The 22196-nt window shown below is 35.3% G+C and overlaps 1 protein-coding gene across 1 annotated transcript in view; it reads left to right on the top strand.

Moving 5' to 3' along the window:
• The window catches only part of LOC142344995 (uncharacterized), a 48152-nt gene that overhangs the window by 18873 nt on the left and 7083 nt on the right, over positions 1–22196 (top strand). Inside the window, exon 2 of the mRNA XM_075397082.1 lies at positions 18557–18894. Within this exon, the coding sequence (XP_075253197.1) occupies positions 18557–18894 (338 nt within the window). The remainder of the gene's footprint in view (positions 1–18556; positions 18895–22196) is intronic.

Consider the following 22196-nt stretch of genomic DNA (forward strand, 5'->3'; position numbering starts at 1 on the left):
TTTTCAATATGTTTTAGTATTTCATTCATAGGAACAAAGAGTGGTATCTGTTTTCAGATATTAAATGAGGTAGAAGTTTCCACAAGAAGGCTTGGTAATATGCGTCAGCACGTTATGTACCGACCCCGGTCATCCATGTTTTTTTTTAAATTGTCTACCAAAAGAGGAAGAGATAGAACATTTTCGAAGCAATAATTGGCCAAAAAATTTCGGTTTATCCATATACGGCGTGTTTTATACCTTCACACAAAACTATTGAGATTTTTCATTATTCAGAACGTCAAAAAACTGTAAAAAAACAAATACAAGAATCAAGAAGTCATATCAAATTTGCAATTAAACGGCTTCAAAGCTTATAAAATAAAAATATCTGCCCTAAAAATATTGTGTATAATTAATCTTTTTTCGGAGTTATCAATGTGACTTGCGACTTGTCACTAATGTGCCATTAGACGATGGATCAAGAAAGCAAAAGAGAACATGAAAATTAACGGAAAATGTCAGAAAAATCAATTGAAAGGCCAAAAAACAATTATTTGAAAGAAAAATAACAGTTAAGGCTACATTATAAATAATTGGAAAACGAATATCACTTCTCATATTTGATCGGGAAACGAACTGTGCTATAATTAAAAAACGAATTTCAAAAAAACTAAGTTATAACACACTGAACGCTTTGCCACTGAAAAACCGATTTTAAGAGCTTCGTTAATTAGTTGAATTCAGCCGGACAAATTCGGAATATAGGGTCCTAGCGAAAACTAATTAACCTTAAAAGTTCATTATTTCTTAAGATTTTTTTGGAAAAATTCCACCTGATTTTCGAAGGTGGACTGCCTGTTGCAACGCTAGTTTAATGTTGCTGGTAGATGTAACACATCTACAAAATGAAGTATAAAAAAATTAACTATTTTTAATCGCACAAAAATGCTATCCTCGTGTCATGAAAAGACCACGCTCGACGCTAATTTTTCATGAGAAGACCTTATCTGGACACATGAAAAGACTTCACTTTGACTTTAACTAGGAGCTATACCGTGTATTTATAGTCAATATTGGACCCCCCTGCTAGAATTATAAAGTTTTTTTTATAAGCCGAGGTCTGAACCTGGGTCTACACCACTCAACCTAAATATTATGAGCTCTGAAAGCTCCATAACTAAACTGATCAAAAAATATCAAATTAGTTTCATGGTAATTATATAGTTAGAAAAATCTTTCTGGAGATACTCTGAAAATCTAACTAAGTCTTGTAGAAAATTTGGCTTTAATTGCATGGCTGCAGTGAATTTGTAAGTGGGGTCGCTAAGATGTGTCTTATTCTGCATCTCTATAATTCTGGTTTAAATTTTATTCAACACTTTCAATGACTGGCCTGCCTCTGTATATAATGGTGTTTGATATAACCAGCAACAAGGAATCTTCACAAATTTTCAATCACGCCGAGTTAAGAAATTCATCTTTTTCATTTAAGATATTGTTTTACGAAACGTTGTCAAAAACACTTCTATGAACGAATGAACGCCGATCACGTATTCAAATTGATACAACAATGCAAGCACTTAAAGCAAAAATCCAAATGGAGTCTCTGCAGTAGAAACTTAACTCTGAATATGTTACCTAAGCATATGTTATATATATATATATATATATATATATATATATATATATATATATATATTTATATATATATATATATATATATATATATATATATATATATATATCTCACTTACTGCATTGACCAGTTGTCAATGTTTTTATTGGCAAAGAGATTAAATTATCCGGTCTTTTGCCTCTGTTGTGTCTTTAGTGCTGCAAGTTTAATCGTGTAGAACCATACTTCTGATCTGTTGAGGAACTGCAGTGACGAAAATGCAATTTTGAAAGATATGTTTAAAACAAGAAGTGACAATGTTTGTACACAAATTGATATCAAATGCAAAACTGTACAGACAGAATGGCAGAACCAACAAAAAAAACTTTTCCAACTTCATAAGAAAATGCTCAGACAGAATCTTGTTTCTAAATGGCACATAGAAGTAAAAAATGCTACAGTCAGCAGAAAATCTTTTAGCTCTCCTCGTTTTCTTTATAAGTATTTGCTTTGTGATAAGTAGATGCTTATGAGATTACTATCAATACAGGCAAAAAATTGTCTGAAAAACTAAAAAGAAACTTCATTCATTGAATAGTGAAGTTTCTGCGGTCGATTATTCCGGCAACAGGCTTCTTTTTAAAAAACAACTAAAACTAGAACAGACGATGATAACAACAATGGAAGCAACTGGAGAAGCAGGAGACGCATTGGAGTAGCTAGAGCCGACCTGAGAAGTGAGAAGACGACCCGAGAAGTGACCAGAAGCGATTAAAAAGTCAAGAAGCAGCCACCAGACGAACGCGCAAGACGGAGGAGTGAGAATAGAAGCAGTAGCTTTTGCTTGGAGAGTATAGGAGGTGCCCTAAGCCTTACCAGTAGCCTAACAACTCGTCCGAAAAGATGCCGGTGGGGTGGATTGCTGCCTTTCTGATTTTTTTCTGAGCTTAGACCAGCTCAGTGATGTAATAGACCATTCGGATAAGCACCCAAGAGCTTGTACAGCTCCGTGTAAGCTAGAATAGCTCGAATCAAGTTTTTTTCTTCAAATTAAAGGGTATGTGTTTTTACAACTATTTTAATGGAAAAAGTGTTTTTGCAACTTGTTTTGTCATTTTCTAACTTTGCTTTACAAATATTCTAAAATTAACGTTGTTGCAACTTTTGACGTAGCCATTGTCAGTTCAATTAAAGCTAAATTAAGTTGTTCAGATAAAATTTGACTCCCGGGACGCTGAGTAATTAAAGCTAAATTAAGTTGTTGAGATAAAATTCGACTCCCGGGACGCTGGCTATTAATAAAAGTTCGTATTATTTCCTCCCTCAAACTCCAAAACTAACCCTAATCATGGATTTGATTAATCCCTTTGCCCAAAAACCGCGCACAGCCGCAAACAAGCACCCCATCTCATCCTCCCGCAAACAATTTTTATGAACTGACCCTCTGAGATGATAGCATTGATTTGGGTTTCGATCCAAAAAAACAACCCCCAGCCAAATATGAACCATGACAACCCAGCCAAAGAACTACTGTTTTCTTTAGAGCCCAAAAACGGGCCCTTGACGCAGGCGAAAAACCCGAAGCTGCTAATAAACCAGTAGAGCAGCAAGAAATGATCACTAATTACCAACGTACCAATGTGCCAACTCTAACAACAACAGAAGCCAGGAAAAATTAACCTCATGCTTTTTAATTGCAAATTTTTTGCTAGACGTCAGCATAAACCCAATTTTTAGAGTGAAAAGCAGCATAAAAAATCAGGAAACAACATTAGTTGGAGTCCTAATTAAGCTTCACAATCAACCTAAAATCAATCACGATTGTGGTAGTAATGTGACTTCAAATGTGATCCGTCAAAACAGCAACCAAAAGTACTGCAATGCATCAAATGCCAAGCACCTGGTCACAAAGAAGCAAACTGCCACAGCCCACAACGATGTCTTAGATGCGGTTTACAAATCAAAGACTGCAAAGAAAATAAACATTGCTGCGCAAATTGAAATGAAAAGCGCCGCAAAGAAAATAAACATTGCTGCGCAAATTGAAATGAAAAGCGCCTGTATTAAAAGACTGTCAAAAATACCAAGAAACAAAACAACAGGCACGCGCTGCGCCATATGCAGAGGCTCTCAAAAATAAACCAGAAAAAGAAGACAAAGAAAAAGCACAAAAATAGCAAGTGAAGCTCAAACACAAATTGAGAAGAACCTCGAAAGTGTAGCAACAAGTCTTTTTATCCTTTTAGCAAAATTGAAGGCAAAAAAGAGCGGATAACAAAAATGGGCAAATGAGCAACTTAGAAACAACCTTCATTTTCAAATTGACCAACTAAACATAAATTTTCAAAATACGAGAAAAAACTAATTGAAAAGAACCAGATAAAGCATTAGGAAAACAGTCATGGAAGACAACCCAAAAGTTTTGTTTAAATTATTGAAAGACACTAAACTGACCGTAGATGAAAAGAAAATGAGTCAAAAGCTAAATGAACTCAATGACAATAGAACTAAAAACCAGAACACTCAGCACTGAAACAAACGACAACTTAAAATAACTTTAGAAAAAGAACCATTGAAACCATTGAAATCATTGACAGAGCCTGCTTCAACCAAACCAATTTAGGGAAGAAACACTCAAGCTAAGAGGGTTATAACTTAGCAGGAGAAACCGCAAACAGCATTTTAGGATATGCAATCTAAACCAAACACCGGTTAATTTACGAAATTGCAGAAACGAAAACATATGAGTCAGAAAGCAAACAAAGACGAGAATGTATTACTATAAAAACACTTGGCCTCATAATAACAAACATCTAAGTTTCACGTCAACTAAAAATAAGAACGGACATAATCACATAAATACCAAACAACGAAGCCCACTGAATTACTGGTGACATAAAATTAAAACACCAAATGATTGAAGCCAAAGACCTACTCACTAACAGAACAAAAAAAATTGAGCAATGTCTTGACGAGGGAAACTTTATAATACTAAACAATTATAAAAACACGCATATAGATGGCGGAACACTGGATGTTCACCTAGCCAACTCTGAACTAGCAAGCTTATTTGATAAATTTTATGTCTTTAACGAAAACCCTAGTGATCATTACCCAACTGTGAGCACCTATAACATAGCTAAACCAATCCAATCACATAACGAAGCTAATGGGGATCAGTACAAAATCATATCTTGTATAATTCAGATATCCTAGATAGGAACTTAACAAGCAAAAAAGACAAGCAGAAAAGAAAAAAACATAGATAAAATTACACAAAACATTCAATCTTCATCCAAAGAGAGCGTATATGTGAACAAACCGATAGCAACAAATCGCCAAATCAAAAATCTCACGAGAGAAAAACATAAGTTAGAGAAAAAAAAACGAACTAATAAGAAACGACTATACAAAACACAACCCAAAACCAGACATTATGCAACAATATCAAATTACTGACAAAAAATAAAGAAAATATGTAAAAAAAAACACAACAGCACAGCAAATGAAACTATTTGACAAACTAATCCATACAAAAAAAGGTAATAACTTTGGAAAGCATAAAAATATTACCAACCAAAAAGAAAAACAATGAAAATTACCAATGTATAATCAGGAGGCTGCAGATGCCTTCGCAAAAAAATTTGAAAACAACAATGAAATCAAACGAATCAAAAACAGACAAAGCAAATGACAATGAGAAAATTGTCTCACTGAAAATAAGAGAAGGCTTTGCTGGAGTTCTGGTGTTCATAGAAAATCAACTGTTTCTCAGAGCTGGAGGTAGAAGAATTGTAGTATTAATTGTAAATTAATTATAAAATTTGGGATGACTGTGAGAAAAGCAACATAATTTTGTGTCTCTTTTTTGTTTGTTTTTTGGTGATTGTAACTTGAGGAATCCATCATTTTTTTATTTCAGTGGGTGAAAATGATTTTTAAATCTGGTTTACTAGGAATTTTTTTAATTCCTAAAAGAAAAAAGATTTGTCTGCTGCAGCTTTAAGATTTTCTGCTTTTAGAACTGTGAGCTGTTTATCGAGAGTTCATAACACTTTGTTTTTGTACTGTGTTACATAAAACCTCGTCTAAATAAGTGATTATTTTGTTGCGACAAATTAAAGATAAAAAATGCAAATCATAAATGGTGAAAAAGCAATACAGTAATAGAAATACGTAAAACAATAGTTTAAAACAGTATTGTTGTCCTGGGATTACAAAATTAGTTAACCGTTGCGAAGGTTTTTCTAGTGAAATTTGGTTGCATGCGTTGTTCATGTCAGGCTATTGAGAATACCGGTCCTTTTGTTTGTGTGCGAATAATTTGTATTAGCTCTTTTAAACAACTGCAATTTGATTTGTAAATCATTGCGTTAAGTTGACGGGCATCCAATACAATTTTAAATGATGCTCTTGTTTTAAAATCTTGAATGGATTAAAAGGGTTTATTCTTGTAGTTAGGGAATCTGTATTCACAGATGCAATTATGATTAAACGTGTTAGAATATCAAGTTAGTGCTGTACTTTTTCCTGTAATTGCAAAGGTGTACGAGTAGCGCGTTGTTTTTTAAATAATGCTTTCTCTTTTAAGTATAATTACTGCTCCATTCTCCCAAATAGATTTTTTTTGTAATAGCGCTGCACCGAAGCCGTAGTTTGGGGCATCAGATGAAATATAGAACGGTTTATCTGAGTTACGAATAGCAAGCCGCAGTGTGCCGTCTTTGAGTTCTTTTTTGACGCTGTCAACGCTTTGCTGGAGTTCTAATGTCCACAGAAAATCAACTGTTTCTGAGAGCTGGAGAGAGAAGGATCGCAGTATTACTTGTATATTAATTATAAAATTTGAGATGACTGTGAGAAACGCAACATAATTTTGTATCTCTTTTTTGTTTGTTCTTTGGTGATTGTAACTTGAGGAATCCATCATTTTTTTTATTTCAGTGAGTGAATATGTTTTTTTAAATCTGGTTTACTAGGAATTTTATTGATTCTTAAAAGAAAAAAGATTTGTCTGCAGCAGCTTTAAGATTTTCTGCTTTTAGAACTGTGAGCTGTTTATCGAGAGTTTATAACACTTTGTTTTTGTACTGTGTTACATAAAACCTCGTCTAAAGAAGTGATTATTTTGTTGCGACAAATTGAAGATAAAAAATGCAACTCATAAATGATGAAAAAGCAACACAGTAATACAAATACGTAAAACTATCAATTAAAACAGTATTGTTGTCCTGGGAGTACAAAATTAGTTAACCGTTGCGAAGGTTTTTCTACTGAAATTTGGTTGCATGCGTTGTTCATGTCAGGCTATTGAAAATACCGGTCTTTTTGTTTGTGTGCGGATAATTTGTATTGGCTCTATTAAACAACTGCATTTTGTTTCGTAAATAATTGTGTTAAGTAGACGGGCATCCAATACAATTTTAAATGATGTTCCTGTTGTAGTATCATTATTGGATTAAAAGGGGTTATTCTTGTAGTTAGGGAATCTGTATTCACTGATACAATTATTTTAAAATGTGTTAGAATATCAAGTAAATGCTGTACTTTTACCTGTAATTGTAAAGGTATACGAGTAGCGCGTTGTCTCTTTTAAGTATAATTACTGCTCCTCCATTTTTAGTTTAATTACTGGATTAATAGATGTATTTCCTGTAGTTAAGGAATCTGTATTTACAGAAGCAATTATACAAAAATTTGTTAGAATATCAAGTAAATGCTGTAATTTTTACTGTAATTGTAAAGGTATACGAGTAGCGCTTTGTTTTTGAAATATTGCTGTCTTTTTACGGTAGGTTGAGTTCAATTTTAATATTTCCTACGTGAAATTGTGGCTTCACAACTTTTGCAGTGAATTAAAAATTGTGTCAACTGTTCAATTTGTTGTTGGTCTAACTTTGTGTGTTAAAAATTAAACACACATATGGAAATAAACACACAAATAATCACACAATCTAATGAAAAGTTCTCTCTGTGTCTGTGAACAGGGAGGTTTGGAATGGCAATAAAAAGTTCTTCGTTGTGCTTAGCATTCGAGTTCTTAGTGTTTTGCTAAGTTTGGACTGCTTGTTGTTTTGCTAAGGTTGTTTTGCTGAAAATTTTTTAAGTGTTTCTGATGTAAAATTTGTGAGTTAGTTTGCTGTGTATGCATCCATGAATTCTGTGAGTTCATTAATACGGTATTTTGTAACTTGAAGATGTGTTAGTGAAAAATCTTCTTGTGAATAACCAATAAGTCCTTTAATAAGTGTAAATGGGTGGTGTAGAGGAGGGTTTGGAATTAAAATTGACATAATGGATTGAAAGGGGTATTCCAAATTACTGATATCGATGACGGAAGAGAATATATTTTTGTGAAGTGGTTTAAATGAAAAATCAAATTTATAAAACGTATGTTCAGTTGTGTGGATGTTTTTATCTTCATATGCACTGAGTGTATAAGATAAAATACTGTGTCCAAAAATTCAAAATAAAGATTGTGATCTCCGATGACTGAAAATAATCGTGAAAAACACGGTGGAGGTTTTTTGGAGGATTCGAAGAATTTTAAAAGGTTTTATCATAATTATGTTTTATCTCTGGTGTATGAGATGAACCTTTTGTTGATACTACATATTTTGCTAGGAATGGTTTTCCCAGAATGATAAAATTTTATTATTAGTTAGTGAAAAGTTAAAATGTAAACTTTGTTTTGGTGATTCTGCGTTCCGTTACGTCAGGATAAAATTTAAGTTCTAGATTTCCGTTTGACTGTAATTTTCTTTTGTTTGCTGCCAAAAAAACAAATGTTGATGTTTTTAATTGGTGACTATGATAAGTTTTGATTTCTTCCCAAGTGTAAAGTGTGGCTCCTGTGTCTATAAGGAGGTCGATTTCAATATGGGGTGCTGATTTTGTTCTAGTATGATCAATTTTCTGTTCTGTATGTAATGTAAGGGTAACACCCAAATGTTACTTTTGCAGAATGTAGAAAAGATGCGTTCTTCGATGAGAGTATTAAGTTTTTCCTGCCATTCAAATTGTTTGACCTCTGCATCTTGGTTTAACTCCAAAAGTAAATCATTAAATTGTTGTTTCAGAATTTGTTCATCTGAAACTTTTCTGTCTTTTTGTTTGTTTATAATTAGACGCAAAGTCATCTGTTTGTTCTTGGTTTAAGAGCGAGTTAATATAATTTTGCACATTTCTAATTTCACGTTTCGCAAAACGGATTGTCATGAACGATTTTCATCTGAATTGTTGTTACGGGATTGTGCTCGAGATTTAATTGTGTAAATAATCTCGAGCCAAATAATATAGTTATGATTTGAATTATTACTTCGGAAGTTTTGCACTCTGGGGTATGATGAACCGGCTCTGCTAGGCGGTTCGAAATTAGTGTTTCCATAATATGGTTTAGAACTTGAAGTTGAAGTTCAAATGGGGCTTTTATGTCGCGAAGCGTATAGACTATCTCTGCTATTGCTCCATGACCGATAGGGAAATGGTAACGGTTTACCAGTCATGCTGTATATTGTTACTTGTTTGTTTTGGAGATTTGGTTAACTTCCATGACTTGATTATATGTTTGTTTTAAAAATTAGGTTTCTCACGTGGTTTATTATACCGTTTTTTGGGGCAAGTGGGAATACTGTGCCCTGATCGCAAAATTTTCGCAAAATTCAAGAAGCAGTGGTTTTCCGTTAACATATGGATCATTTGAGTACTTGTGCCGTACTACGTTAATCCCATAAGATATGTCTTGTGTCCAGAGATTGAACATCATCTACAGTGAGATTGTCTATTTCCATTGCTATAATATCTGTAGACGATGGAAGAGGGGAGTTTTTGTTAAATTTTTGTGTGAATGTGTGTTCTTGTGATGTTCTCTTGATCTATCTTTTCCACTAAAAGTGCAAATGGATGCTGTGGTTCACATGCTGTTGATTTATGTTTACCTATCTTTTAGAGAACTATTCGGGCCAATTTGGATCTATTGGTTTAACAAGTGCATCAATCATTTGTGCAATCGTCATATCATATCTGAAGGGTTATTAACATTAGATTGTCCAGCCCTTTGTCCAATTCGGAGGTCTAGTATTTTAATTTGTTCACCTGAAGCACTTGTTATGCTTTCTAAAAGTAGCCTCGCTTGTGTTAGCGATTGTTGGTTACCAAAGGTCTTTTTGGAATCCGGCATAAAGCTTGCCAGTTCGTTTTAATTTTTAGTGTTAAATGTGAGTACCACTGCTGCAGGGCCTAGGAAAGCTTTTCTGAAATGGCGATTCGATTAGGAATCCATGCTTCATGGTACGGTGAGTGAAATCGTTTTGGTTCTGCTTTCATTACCAAATTTGCTGTGATAGCATTTAAAAAAATTTTTTTTAGTGTATGTGGGATCTGTACCGTCTAACGGTTGTAATGATGGTTGCATAGGCAGTGAGCATCCTAAATAGGGGTATATCATTTGCGCGTTTTGTCTAAAACCCGCTGAAGGCGTTCGTGTTGACGCGCCTTGTAAATAGTAAGGAGTTGGAGAATTTGTTGTTCGTTAATTAGCTTGAGAATTAAATTGTCTGACAAAGTTCACTAATTGTTGGGTGTCAATCAAATATTTTGGTTGTTTGTCGATGAAGCATGAGCGGAGTTATGTAAAATGGCAAGGTTCAGTGTTAAAATGAACTGAATTTTGTCTTCGTAAGGGTGTGTTTACATTAGGCAAAATTGGAGGGGTTGTGTTTATTGGATTCGAACCTTAAGTTAGTTCAGTTGACCTGACGGGATGCCAGTGTCTGTGAGTTTTGTAAATATTTGTTGTATCATTGTGAGTATTTTCATTAGTATAGTTATAGTAGTTGTAGTTATAGTTATTGTTATTAATATTTTATAAATCTAATAATGACAGAGTCTTTGCTTGGGAGTGTACTCTAGTGTCCATATATTCTTCAGTTAGTGATGCTTCTAGAGATGTGTCTGTGTTTTTTGTACTTTTAGCGAAAGTAAACGGTTGATTTTCGGCATCATGGTTCTGATGTTGAATTTGTTTATGGTCAGTGTATAGCTTTTGCATTATTTAAGATTGTACTTCTGTAATGGTAAGAAAACTTTCTGGGAACCAGTGTGAGTCGTAATTTTTTTGTAATGTTTCTTGTAATTTATCCATTAATTGAGGGTATATTTCTGCCAAAATGTTTGTAGCTAAAAAAATATGGAGTACAAAGTGTTTCCAAAAACTGTGTAAAATTTAGAATAAGAGTGCAATAGTATCTAGTATCTCTTTTTCTGACAGGTCCACATCTTTTACTGAGTTGAGGTACGTCTATCAAGGTGATTGAAATCTTCAATTTCTTGTATAGCAGTTCTGTGGACGCTTTCATTCCCTAATTGTATAGCAGCTGTATTTAGTGTTGATGCCAATCGTTTTTAAAGTTTAAATGACAATTTTCTAAATGCACCTGCTCTGTCAGATGGTGTAATTTCTCTGCATACGCCGTTGAGAATTTCAAATATAGTGTCTGATAGTTGACTAAATACTATGTCATAGATTAACGAAGTATATCTATCAGTGAGGGGATCACAGATAAAGATTATTGCGTCTCTTGTGAGTTGAGTTCCATAAATCTCTATCACACATGAAACAAAAGGAATTCGAGAGACTTTTGAAGCCCTGCCTGATAGAAGAATAAAAGGCTATTGCTCAATCATAAATATATGATGTTTAATTCGTTTTTCTGTATTTAAGAAAAAATTTTGTTTATCTTTGTTTTGAAAGCGTGACTTTAAAAGTTTTAATATCGGGTATAAGGCGTTTGTTCTGTTGTGTATGAACGGCTCAGTGGAATTCATTGGAGTGTGCAACCAATTGTTATGACGTTTGGCCAGTGTTACTGCTAATTTTGTTTAGCACTGAGTGTTGTTATTGAAATTCGTTATTTTGGTTCATTTTTTTTGGGATTGTGGTTTCCTTTTTCTATAACTTGTAGTGCCTATACGCTAACTACCAAATGAATTCATCTAGCTAGCCCCAAAACTGAATAAGCAAAAAATTGTTTTCCTCACTACAACATTGATAACGTTTGGTAAAGTCGAGAATCAACAAAACTCATAATCACAGATGGACCAAACATCTCCAACGATAACCAATCTGCGTAACTGAGGACAAATACAGGCATGTCAAAGTTTTTTGAAGCTTTGGATTATGACACAAATCAAGATCATGATGATCTCTTTTAAAAGACTGATGTTTGTCTCCTTGATGCAATTGTACTACATCAACAGAGGTTACATTTCTGCTACGACTTTTGTAGCTGAAAATATATGGAGTAGAAGACTTTTCCATTATCTGTGTTTATACCAGAATAAAAGTTTGAGAGTATCTAGCATCTCTTTTGATAGGTCTAAATCTTTCACCGAGCTGATGTACGGTTTTTTAAGATGATTGTAATGTTCACACCCTTGAGAAATTCAAATAAGGTGTCTTATAATTGACTACATAAGGTGTCATAGACTAATGTAGTATATCTATCAGTGAGGGGATCACAGATAAAGATTATTGAGTCTCTGGTGAGTTGAGTTCCATAAATTCCTATCAAACATGAAACAAAAGGAAGTCGAGAGAATTTTGAAGCCCTGTCTGGTAGACGAAAAAAAGGCTATTGCTTTATTATAAAATGATGATGTTTAATTCGTTTTGCTGTATTTAAGAGTAAGTTTTCTTCAACTGGGTTTTGAAAGCGTGACTTTAAAAGGTTTAATAGTGGGTATAAGGTGTTTGTTCTGTTGTGTATGAACGGCTCAGTGGAATGCATTGGAGTTTGCATCCAATTGTGATGATGTTTGGCCAGTGTGACTGCTAATTTTGTTTAGAATTGAGTGTTGTTATTGAAATTCGTTAATTGGGTTCATTTTTGTCGGGATTGTGGTTCCCTTTTTCTATAATTGTTTTTTTATACGCTAACTACCAAATCAATTCATCTAGCTAAAAGAAACATCATAGACAGCCCCAAAACTGAATAAGCAAAAAATTGTTTTCCTCACTACAACATTGATAACGTTTGGTAAAGTCGAGAATCAACAAAACTCATAATCACAGATGGACCAAACATCTCCAACGATAACCAATCTGCGTAACTGAGGACAAATACAGGCATGTCAAAGTTTTTTGAAGCTTTGGATTATGACACAAATCAAGATCATGATGATCTCTATTAAAAGACTGATGTTTGTCTCCTTGATGCAATTGTACTACATCAACAGAGGTTACATTTCTGCTACGACTTTTGTAGCTGAAAATATATGGAGCAGAAGACTTTTCCAATATCTGTGTTTATACCAGAATAAAAGTTTGAGAGTATCTAGCATCTCTTTTGATAGGTCTAAATCTTTCACCGAGCTGATGTACGGTTTTTTAAGATGATTGTAATGTTCACACCCTTGAGAAATTCAAATAAGGTGTCTTATAATTGACTACATAAGGTGTCATAGACTAATGTAGTATATCTATCAGTGAGGGGATCACAGATAAAGATTATTGAGTCTCTGGTGAGTTGAGTTCCATAAATTCCTATCAAACATGAAACAAAAGGAAGTCGAGAGAATTTTGAAGCCCTGTCTGGTAGACGAAAAAAAGGCTATTGCTTTATTATAAAATGATGATGTTTAATTCGTTTTGCTGTATTTAAGAGTAAGTTTTCTTCAACTGGGTTTTGAAAGCGTGACTTTAAAAGGTTTAATAGTGGGTATAAGGTGTTTGTTCTGTTGTGTATGAACGGCTCAGTGGAATGCATTGGAGTTTGCATCCAATTGTGATGATGTTTGACTGCTAATTTTGTTTAGAATTGAGTGTTGTTATTGAAATTCGTTAATTGGGTTCATTTTTGTCGGGATTGTGGTTCCCTTTTTCTATAATTGTTTTTTTATACGCTAACTACCAAATCAATTCATCTAGCTAAAAGAAACATCATAGACAGCCCCAAAACTGAATAAACAAAAAACTGTTTTCCTCACTAAAACATTGATAACCTTTGCTAAAGTCGAGAATCAACAAAAATTAAAATTACAGATGGACCAACCATCTCCAACGATAACCAATATGCGTAACTGAGGACAAATACAAGCATGTCAAAGTTTTTTTGAAGCTTTGGATTATGACACAAATCAAGATTATGATGATCTCTATTAAAAGACTGATGTGTGTCTCCTTGATGCATTTGTACTACATCAACTGAGGTTATAGTTCTGCTGCGACTTTTGCAGCTGAAAATATATGGAGTGCAAGACTTTTCCAATATCTGTGTATATACCAGAATAAAAGTGTGAGAGTATCTAGCTGCTCTTTTTCTGATAGGTCTACATTTTTTACAGAGCTGAGTCACTTTTTTTAAGATGATTGAAATCTTCAATTTCTTGTCTAGCAGTTTTCAGCACGCTTTCTTTCCGCAATTGTATAGCAGCTGTTTTTAGTGTTGATGCTAACCATTTTAAAATTCAAATGACATTTTTCTGAAAGCACCTGCTCTGTCAAATGGTTGAATTTGAGTGTATACACCGTTGAGAAATTCAAATAAGATGTCTGATAATTGACTACATAAGGTGTCATAGACTAATGAAGTATATCTATCAGTGAGGGGATCACAGATAAAGATTATTGTGTCTCTTGTGAGTTGAGTTCCTTAAATTTTTTAAATATGAATGGAAGCATATTCGAGAGACTTTTGAAGCCCTGTCGGGTATAGGGAGAAGAGGTTGTTGCTCAATTTTAAATTAGTGGTGTTTAAGTTGTTGTTCTGTATTTATGAGCACGTTTAGTTCAACTGAGTTATAAAAATGTGTGACTCCAAAAGTTTTGATGTCGGGTGTAAAGCGTTTGTTCTGTTGTGTAAGAACGGGTGATTGTAATTCATTGGAGTGTGCATCCGATTGTGATGACGTTTGGCCAGTGTTACTGCTAATTTTTTTTTAGCATTGAGTGTTTTTATTAAAATTCAATATTTTGGTTCATTTTTGTTGGGATTGTGGTTTTCTCTTTCTATAAAATTTATTGTTCATACGCTAACTACCAAATCAATTCATCTAGCTAGAAGAAACATCATAGAGAGCCCCAAAACTGAATAAGCAAAAATTGCTTTCCTCACTACAACATTGATAACCTTTGGTAAAGTCGAGAATCAACAAAAATCAAAATCACAGATGGACGAACCATTTGCAACGACAACCAATCAGTGTCACTGAGGACAAAAGACTGATCTGTGTCTCCTTGATGCACTTGTACTCCGCGTGCACAAAACTTAGTGCCAAAGTACGCGTTTGACTGCTGTCGGTATTAAGCGGCATCATAACTATTTGGCGAATCTCAAAACATACAAAACACTTTCTGACAGAGCTTCGGACAGAATGAGAAGATGGTGACTTGATTAGGGGACTTTGGCGAAAGGAGTCAATTCTACTTAGATAAGAAGTTTTCAATCGTCAACAAAAAGTTTCTGTCGATTTTCAACCCTAGGAGACTTCAAAACCAACGGTAATAACTGAAGTCAACTAAGTTTTTGGGCTCATCATGGAAATTTTTCCATTAACGCAGAACAACTTTGATTCCTCGGACCTGAAAAAATTTTTTATGAGCCTTTCTGAGTCAAAAGTTTTGTTTTTTCATGACAGTTACAATGAGTACTTTATCAAAGCTAATTTTTTATACCTCGACGAGCTTCATGACCTGCATTCCAACTTCTAGATTGGTCCAGTGAACTAATAAAATGTCGAGTAAAGCTGGTTCGGCGACTATCAGGAAATCTTGATAGCATGACAACTAGACAATGAATTGTACGACAGCAACAAGGTACTTGCAATCTCAAATTCAAGGCGGGAGCAAGCTCACCTCTGGATTTTATTATCTCAAACTGAAATTTTCCTACCTTCATCAAACTCACGGTGTTATTTATGAATTACGCTGACGAAACAAAGGAACAACAGCAAAAAATATGATAAATGATGACGGCGAATTATCGGTACAGAACACTGTAAAATATTTAGGTAATAAAAACAATTTACGTACAATGTTTGCGAAACAAGCAGCAAAGAGTCTTACTAAGGACGCGGAGAGGAACTGACTTCTGAGCAGAAAGTTGCCCAAATCAAGACTCAGTTATCTATCTACTTTGGTTCGAAAAAAAGTAATTTTGCAGATACTACCATAAACGCCTTTTTTAAAGTTAACATTAAAACATTCCCATTCAGTGAACAAGCGTTATACATGAGGAAGTGTTTCCTGAAATTATGACACAAGATCCAGCCTTCTCTAACGGTGAAACAAAAACAATAACTCTGCACACAATGCAATGTGGAGCCTGATTACCACCTGATCCTTGCTTTGAACAGAGACCTTACGGTTTATTGTCACAAGGTGCAAGACATAGTTGGCTTCCAAAACTTGATCAAGAGGAGGCAAGCATGATCTAGAAGTTCTTTTTTATAGAGGATCAAGCTATAGAGACGTGAGTCCGGTTTCACTAACCGAGATTTATATCAACTCATCTTCCAAAAATTCTACCCAAGAACAAAGACAAGAAAAAACAAGAAGGAAATGAGAAAAGGAGTAAGAAAAAACTCTGAAATTGAACTCTGATGTTGAGCGATTGCGATAACATTAACCTCGGAAAGCGATGACGACTAATACATCAAATCATAAAGTAAAGTATTAGCTCAATGTATTACGGCTCAGCTGGATTGTAAAAAAATCCAGCTGCCTTTGAAAACATTGATAAAGATGTACTACAGAGGTTAGCTTAAGGCTCTACCTGCTAATGCATTTTTAACCATTTCGAAGGATTCCCACGAGTAGAATGATTTTCCTCTCTACATTTTACACTCCAGGTCTCTCAAGCGGCAGGTACCTCTGACGAAAATTTACCATGCTCATGCCACAAATTTTTGGTTTATTAGTGATCAAATCAAAAATAGTCACCATTTTACGCCACTGAATTCAACAACACCGCATCTTTTTTAAAACAGGTTTAATATTCATTATTAGGCTCATTCAATAACCAAAACAAAAAAAAATTTCCATCCGCATTTGGTACGAAAACTATAATTCTGGCAAATATAGCTCGCTTTTTTTACTAGTCAATATCTGCTGGCCCGGAGGAAATTGCTCCTTGCAATGGATGTTGGTGAACGAATACACAAACAACTGAACCGGACGACGTGCATTCGACCATGGGCCGTAAGAAATTCTACCTTTCGATGAGGTCATGAAGTTTTTTCGACTACAATCAAGTTTACACCCTTATCTGTTCAAAGAACATCTGGCGTGTCAGTACCTGAATTGAGCCCACGGTAGTCAGAATTGTAACGAGAAGTTTCTGACTGTTCTCGGTAGTCCAAAAACCGCTAACCTAAGATGGGTGAAAATAAACCACCCTGGTACCTTATAAAATGAGGAGTGTAAGAAAAAAATCCGAACCATAAGCTTTTGAATGGCTGCCGCAGATAGGAACTACTACAACTGACACATTTTGACTGCAGATAGGAACTACTACAACTGACACATTTTGACTAGAACGCAACGAGAAACGTATTTTAAGATGGCATAACGGTTTTCTACTTTTGAGCATAAGTTACCATTGGCACGGCGGTGGTTTTCTAAAATAGCATGGCGCAAGAACAGTTTAAGAAGCTCTAACAAATCAGATATTTCACGTTAAATTCATGCTCGACTAGCTGATCGACATAACCGGACCACTTGGTGATGAGAACATTAGGCCTAAGAGAAATTGAAAACGAAACGATGCAGATATTCAACATAGCAGGTTTGCTATTGAATCTTTCAGTTTTTATACACTCTTCCTGAGAGAGATAATGGAAATGAGGCTTAGCATTTTCAACCTCAGCATTGTTAGTTATGTTGTCATCGCCGGTGCCGTAACTTTTGTTAAATTGTAAGGAAAAGAGAAGTTTCTAAGTTAAAACCATTTCAATTATCAAACGATTTACTTGAATTATATTATTACTTAGTGGTTTCAATGAAGATGGCGTAAATTTGATGTCATTTTCCCTGCTAACAACGTCGAAATTGATATTATTGACGTCATAAGTATTTGAATTAAGAGGTTAAGTTTTAGTTCTCAAGAAGTCAAGAAAAATCAACCAGTTATTAGACTGCAAAACGATGGAAAAACCAGGTGTTCAAGTATCTGCAAGATCATTGTAAGTAAAGACAATCCACTGGCTGACAACGGTGTGTTTCACGATATCACTCACAGGATTTGCAAATAATATTTGGTTTTTACTGTCTGGGTGGAGCCATTGCGAGTCAATAGCACTGTATGTTGATATGAAAATATTGTCTACGATTTGAGAGCTATCACCGAGCGTGTGGAGTTCCCGAAAGCTAACTCCTTGGTATAATCATCTTAAACAACTGGGGCAGTTAAAAATACCAAACAAAGAACCCATCAATGAGTTTTTAGAAAACTCGACCCGTTGAGGGTCTCTTCCGATAACTTCAATGAATCTAATTAATCGTCCATGTAAAAATTGTCATTTTTTGTGGGTTGCAGATAATTTCAAGAAAAGGGTCAACCTGTTGCTGTTAATGACGTCCGTTATCGTTCTAAAAAATTACTACTTGTTGAATATTTATGGGGCTCAGTTCAGTAAACTAAATTCACAAACTCTGGATACGATCATAGAAAATCAAGTTCAAAAGTCCTTCTCATGATTTCGTGTGGTTTGAAATAAAACAATCCCACTGTTTTGTACGCTTCAAAAATGAGCACATTGACGATATAAAAGAAAAAAGTGTAAGAGCTTTCGTCGTTTTTGTCTAACTAAAACCAAACATACCAACAATTTAAAAATGACAATTTCTGGACTAGAGTTAACCCATGATGATATCAAGACTTGTACATGACCAACAGTTATCTTGCAAGATCTTGCAGGACAAAGACCTATGTTGGCCTAATTTCTCATTGTTTTTTTTTTTAGTTTTCGGTGGGGTCACTGTCAGTTCTGCTCAATGCTTATATTGTTGGAATCTTCTTATTTTACCCCGAGTTCCGCAAGGTTGAATTCTATCCACTAGCTTTGAACTCGTTTGTTGACATTTTCGGATGCGGAATAATAGTGATGATATCCGACTTATTCACGCTGGGTTTTTCGTGGAACTACGACATAATGGACTATGCGTACAACGGAAAGTTCATCCGAAAAATTGGAGAGTTATACGAAAACAACATCCTTTACCAGTGTTCATTTCATCATTTGCGTCTGCTTCTGACCCAATATTGCACAGGACCATGTGTCCTTTTCCTGGCTTTTGACAGGTTAGGCTTTTGACAACAATGCAAAAAATAAATGAACAATAAAAACAATGCCTCATGTTGACACCCCCTTTGAAAACTTTCTAAGACTAATAAGGTACCTTAGTATAAACATGAACCAATTGTCTGGGTATTTTTTGTTTGATAAGTTGTGTATTGATGTGAGAGAGAGAAGTAATTATCAATGTTTCAATTGGCGGCAAGATTTGTTACAAATCAGTCGGTTTATATAGCATTATGTTCCCGCAATCATAGCTTAATGGTTGTGACATTCTCAACTCGAACTGTAACTTTTAAATCAAAAATCGGAAAGTATCGGAAGTCATTCTTGACTTCCTTCACCCCTCCTTTCGGGTTGGGTGTCACCTAAGAGAGCCGCGCAAAACTTAGCGTGTTTTGTTTTCCCTAACCCCTTGGTGAGGACATCTGCAATCATGAGGTCAGTTTGCAAGTATTTCAATTCTAGCTCTCCCCTTTATACAAGCTCCCTTATGAAATGAAGTTTAAGTGCAAAGTGTTTTGTTTTTCCATAGTGAGTGGACTGCTTGCTGAGCGCTATGCATGCCTGGTTGTCAACGAAAATCTCAATAGGTTTTTGCACCTTAACGCTTAAGTCCTGAAGCAGATCTCACAACTGAATGGCCTCCTTTGTTGCCTCTACTAAGGAATTCAATTCGGCTTCTGCCGTTGATGTATCAACACATCTTTGAACCTTTGTTGACCAGCTGACAACGGCTGAGCTACTACTAAGTTTGAAACAATATCCTGAAGTGCTTTCCCACCCAATCGGCATCGGAGAAACACTTTAAGGTTAACTTGTCTCCCCTCCTAAAAACTAAACTCTTTGACTTAGAACCTTTGAGGTATCTCAAAACTCTTTTTCCGGCTTTCCAGTGCTTTTCCCCTGGGTTCTCAACAAACGAACTTAAGAAATTTGCTGCAAAAGCAATGTCTGGTCTACTTGGGCAAGCTAAATAATTCAAGCAACCCACTAAATTTCTAAAATCAAAATTTTTCATGCGCTCTTGCTCTTTACTCCCCTCCTGAGGGCAGTCTTCTTTTGTTAGTTTTATTTATGCAAGTGGTGTCTCTACTGATTTTAAATTTTTTAGTCCAAATCTCTCTAACGGCTTTTCAATATACTGTTCTTGGTTGATTTCAGTTGAATTTTTTCTTTTTCACAATTTTCATTCCAAGAAACCAACAAAGATCCCTACAATCACTTATTTTGAAATTCTTAGACAGCTCACTCTCGCACCAAGATGAGAAGTTTTCCCGAAATTCACAGTTTATTATATCATCTACCCACAAACGAACTGCGCCTTGAAGTTGTCTTTCACTTTTCTTTATGAACAAACAATTATCATGAACCGAAGATTCAAAACCTTTAGCTACCAAAAAGTTCCTAAATGTCCGATACCAATATCTTCCTTACTGCTTAAGAACGCAAGACTTTTCTTCATTAAACAAATAAGAGGTTTTCCTTTGTCGTCTAATTGCTCAAAACCTTCTGGTTGTTTCATGTAAATTTCTTCAGCTATAGGTGCATTAAGATATGCCGTTTTTATATCCATTTGCCTTATTTTCGACCCTTTTTGAACAGACAAGCTCACAATTAAACGAATTGTTGACAACCTAGTCGTTGGTGAGTATGTGTCATGAAAATCCTTCCCTAAGACTTGACTGTAACCTTTGGCCACGAAACTTGCTTTGAATCTACTTATCTCCCCCGTCGGACCATATATAACTCCAAAATGCCATCTACTACCCACTACTTTTGCTCCATTATCCTCAACTAGATCCCAAACTTTGTTTTCGCTCAGTGAGTCATATTCGTCCTGCATTGCCTTCCTCCAGTTTTCATTCTTGAGCGCCTCTTTTGCGTTTTTAGGTAACAAATTTTGATCAACAATTTCACTTAAAAAACTATTTCACTCATCTCTTTGTTTACTTCATGTTCTAGCATTGCCTGTTCATTAACTCCGAAGTAATAGTTGTTCTCGTCGAACCTTGCATTCCTTGTTTTCTGAACCTTAAGCTCACCGCGATCGTTTTCTATTCCTATTAGAAAAGATCTACTATCGAGTGCATGACCTAAGAAAATTCCCTTTTTCGCTTTTCTGTCTATTTTGTTTCTGAACTGTTTCTCTATGAAAGGGTAAGCAACACAACCGAACTCTTTCATGAAACTAAGATTTGGTTTCTCACCATACATGGCTTCGTGAGGGGTTTTCTTTATTGCCGAATGATAGAAAAAGTTTTTCAAATAGAACGCCATGTTGGGCGATTAAGTTCAATACTTTTTCTCTAAAGAAGCCTGATCTCCTAAACATCTTCCTACATCAGTTCCTACAGTGACGTCCCAAAGTTTTTCAATTTTACCATTTTCTTGTGGCGTGTATGCCGCAGAATTCTCAAGCCTGATTCCTTTTAGCCGGGCAAACTTTTTAAAGTCGCTAGATATGTACTCTTCTGCACCGTCTGATACTAAAGTTAAAGGTTGGCCAACATCTGCAAAAAATTGTTGAAATTTCTCTAGAGTCTCGTCCCTTGACTTCATAACGTAAACCCTACAATATCTACTGAAGCTGTCAACAAAACCCATCGCGTACTTGTGGCCATCTACAGCCTCGGGGGGTAATGGGCCCTAAGATGTCTGTGTGCACAATGTCCAACCTTGCATGTGCTCTTGTTGTGCAATCTTTTGCTGTTGGTTGTTTCTCAGCTTTATTCAACTCGCAAATCTCACATCTACCGCACTGTCGCTGATACGCATTCCTTCAACGTGTTCAACTAGTTTGCTAAGGTCCGTAAAATTGCTATGACCCAATCTTTTGTGCCACATTTTTAAGCTACTGGACAGTAGGCAGTTTTACTTGCAATTTTTATCAATCTCACTAAAGTCCCAAATGAACAAAATTTTCTCCTGCCTAATTGGGTACTCAACTCCGCTTTTGTCAATAATGCTTAGCTCTGGTCCTATCAAAACTTCAGCTCCTGCTTCTCTAAGTTTACTAATTGACACTAGACTGTGTGAGTTTTCAGGTATAAACAAGGCGTTCTCTAAGATAATTTTTCTATTAACCTGATTACTATCCTTAACTAAAAATGCAACTGTACCTCGGCCACAAATCTCAGACTCTGTTTTGTTTGCGTTCTGTACTTTGCCCGAGAAACTATCATTGATATCGATAAATATTTCCCTGTTGTTTATCATGTGACTTTTTGCCCCCGAATCTAGCACTAGTCCTACTCCCTCATCATCAACTGGGCATAAAAAGAAACTGAAGTATTCTTCATCTTTT

This window comes from Convolutriloba macropyga, chromosome 1 (assembly GCF_964194025.1).
Source record: "Convolutriloba macropyga chromosome 1, txConMacr16.3, whole genome shotgun sequence".
NCBI classification, from domain to species: Eukaryota; Metazoa; Xenacoelomorpha; order Acoela; family Convolutidae; genus Convolutriloba; species Convolutriloba macropyga.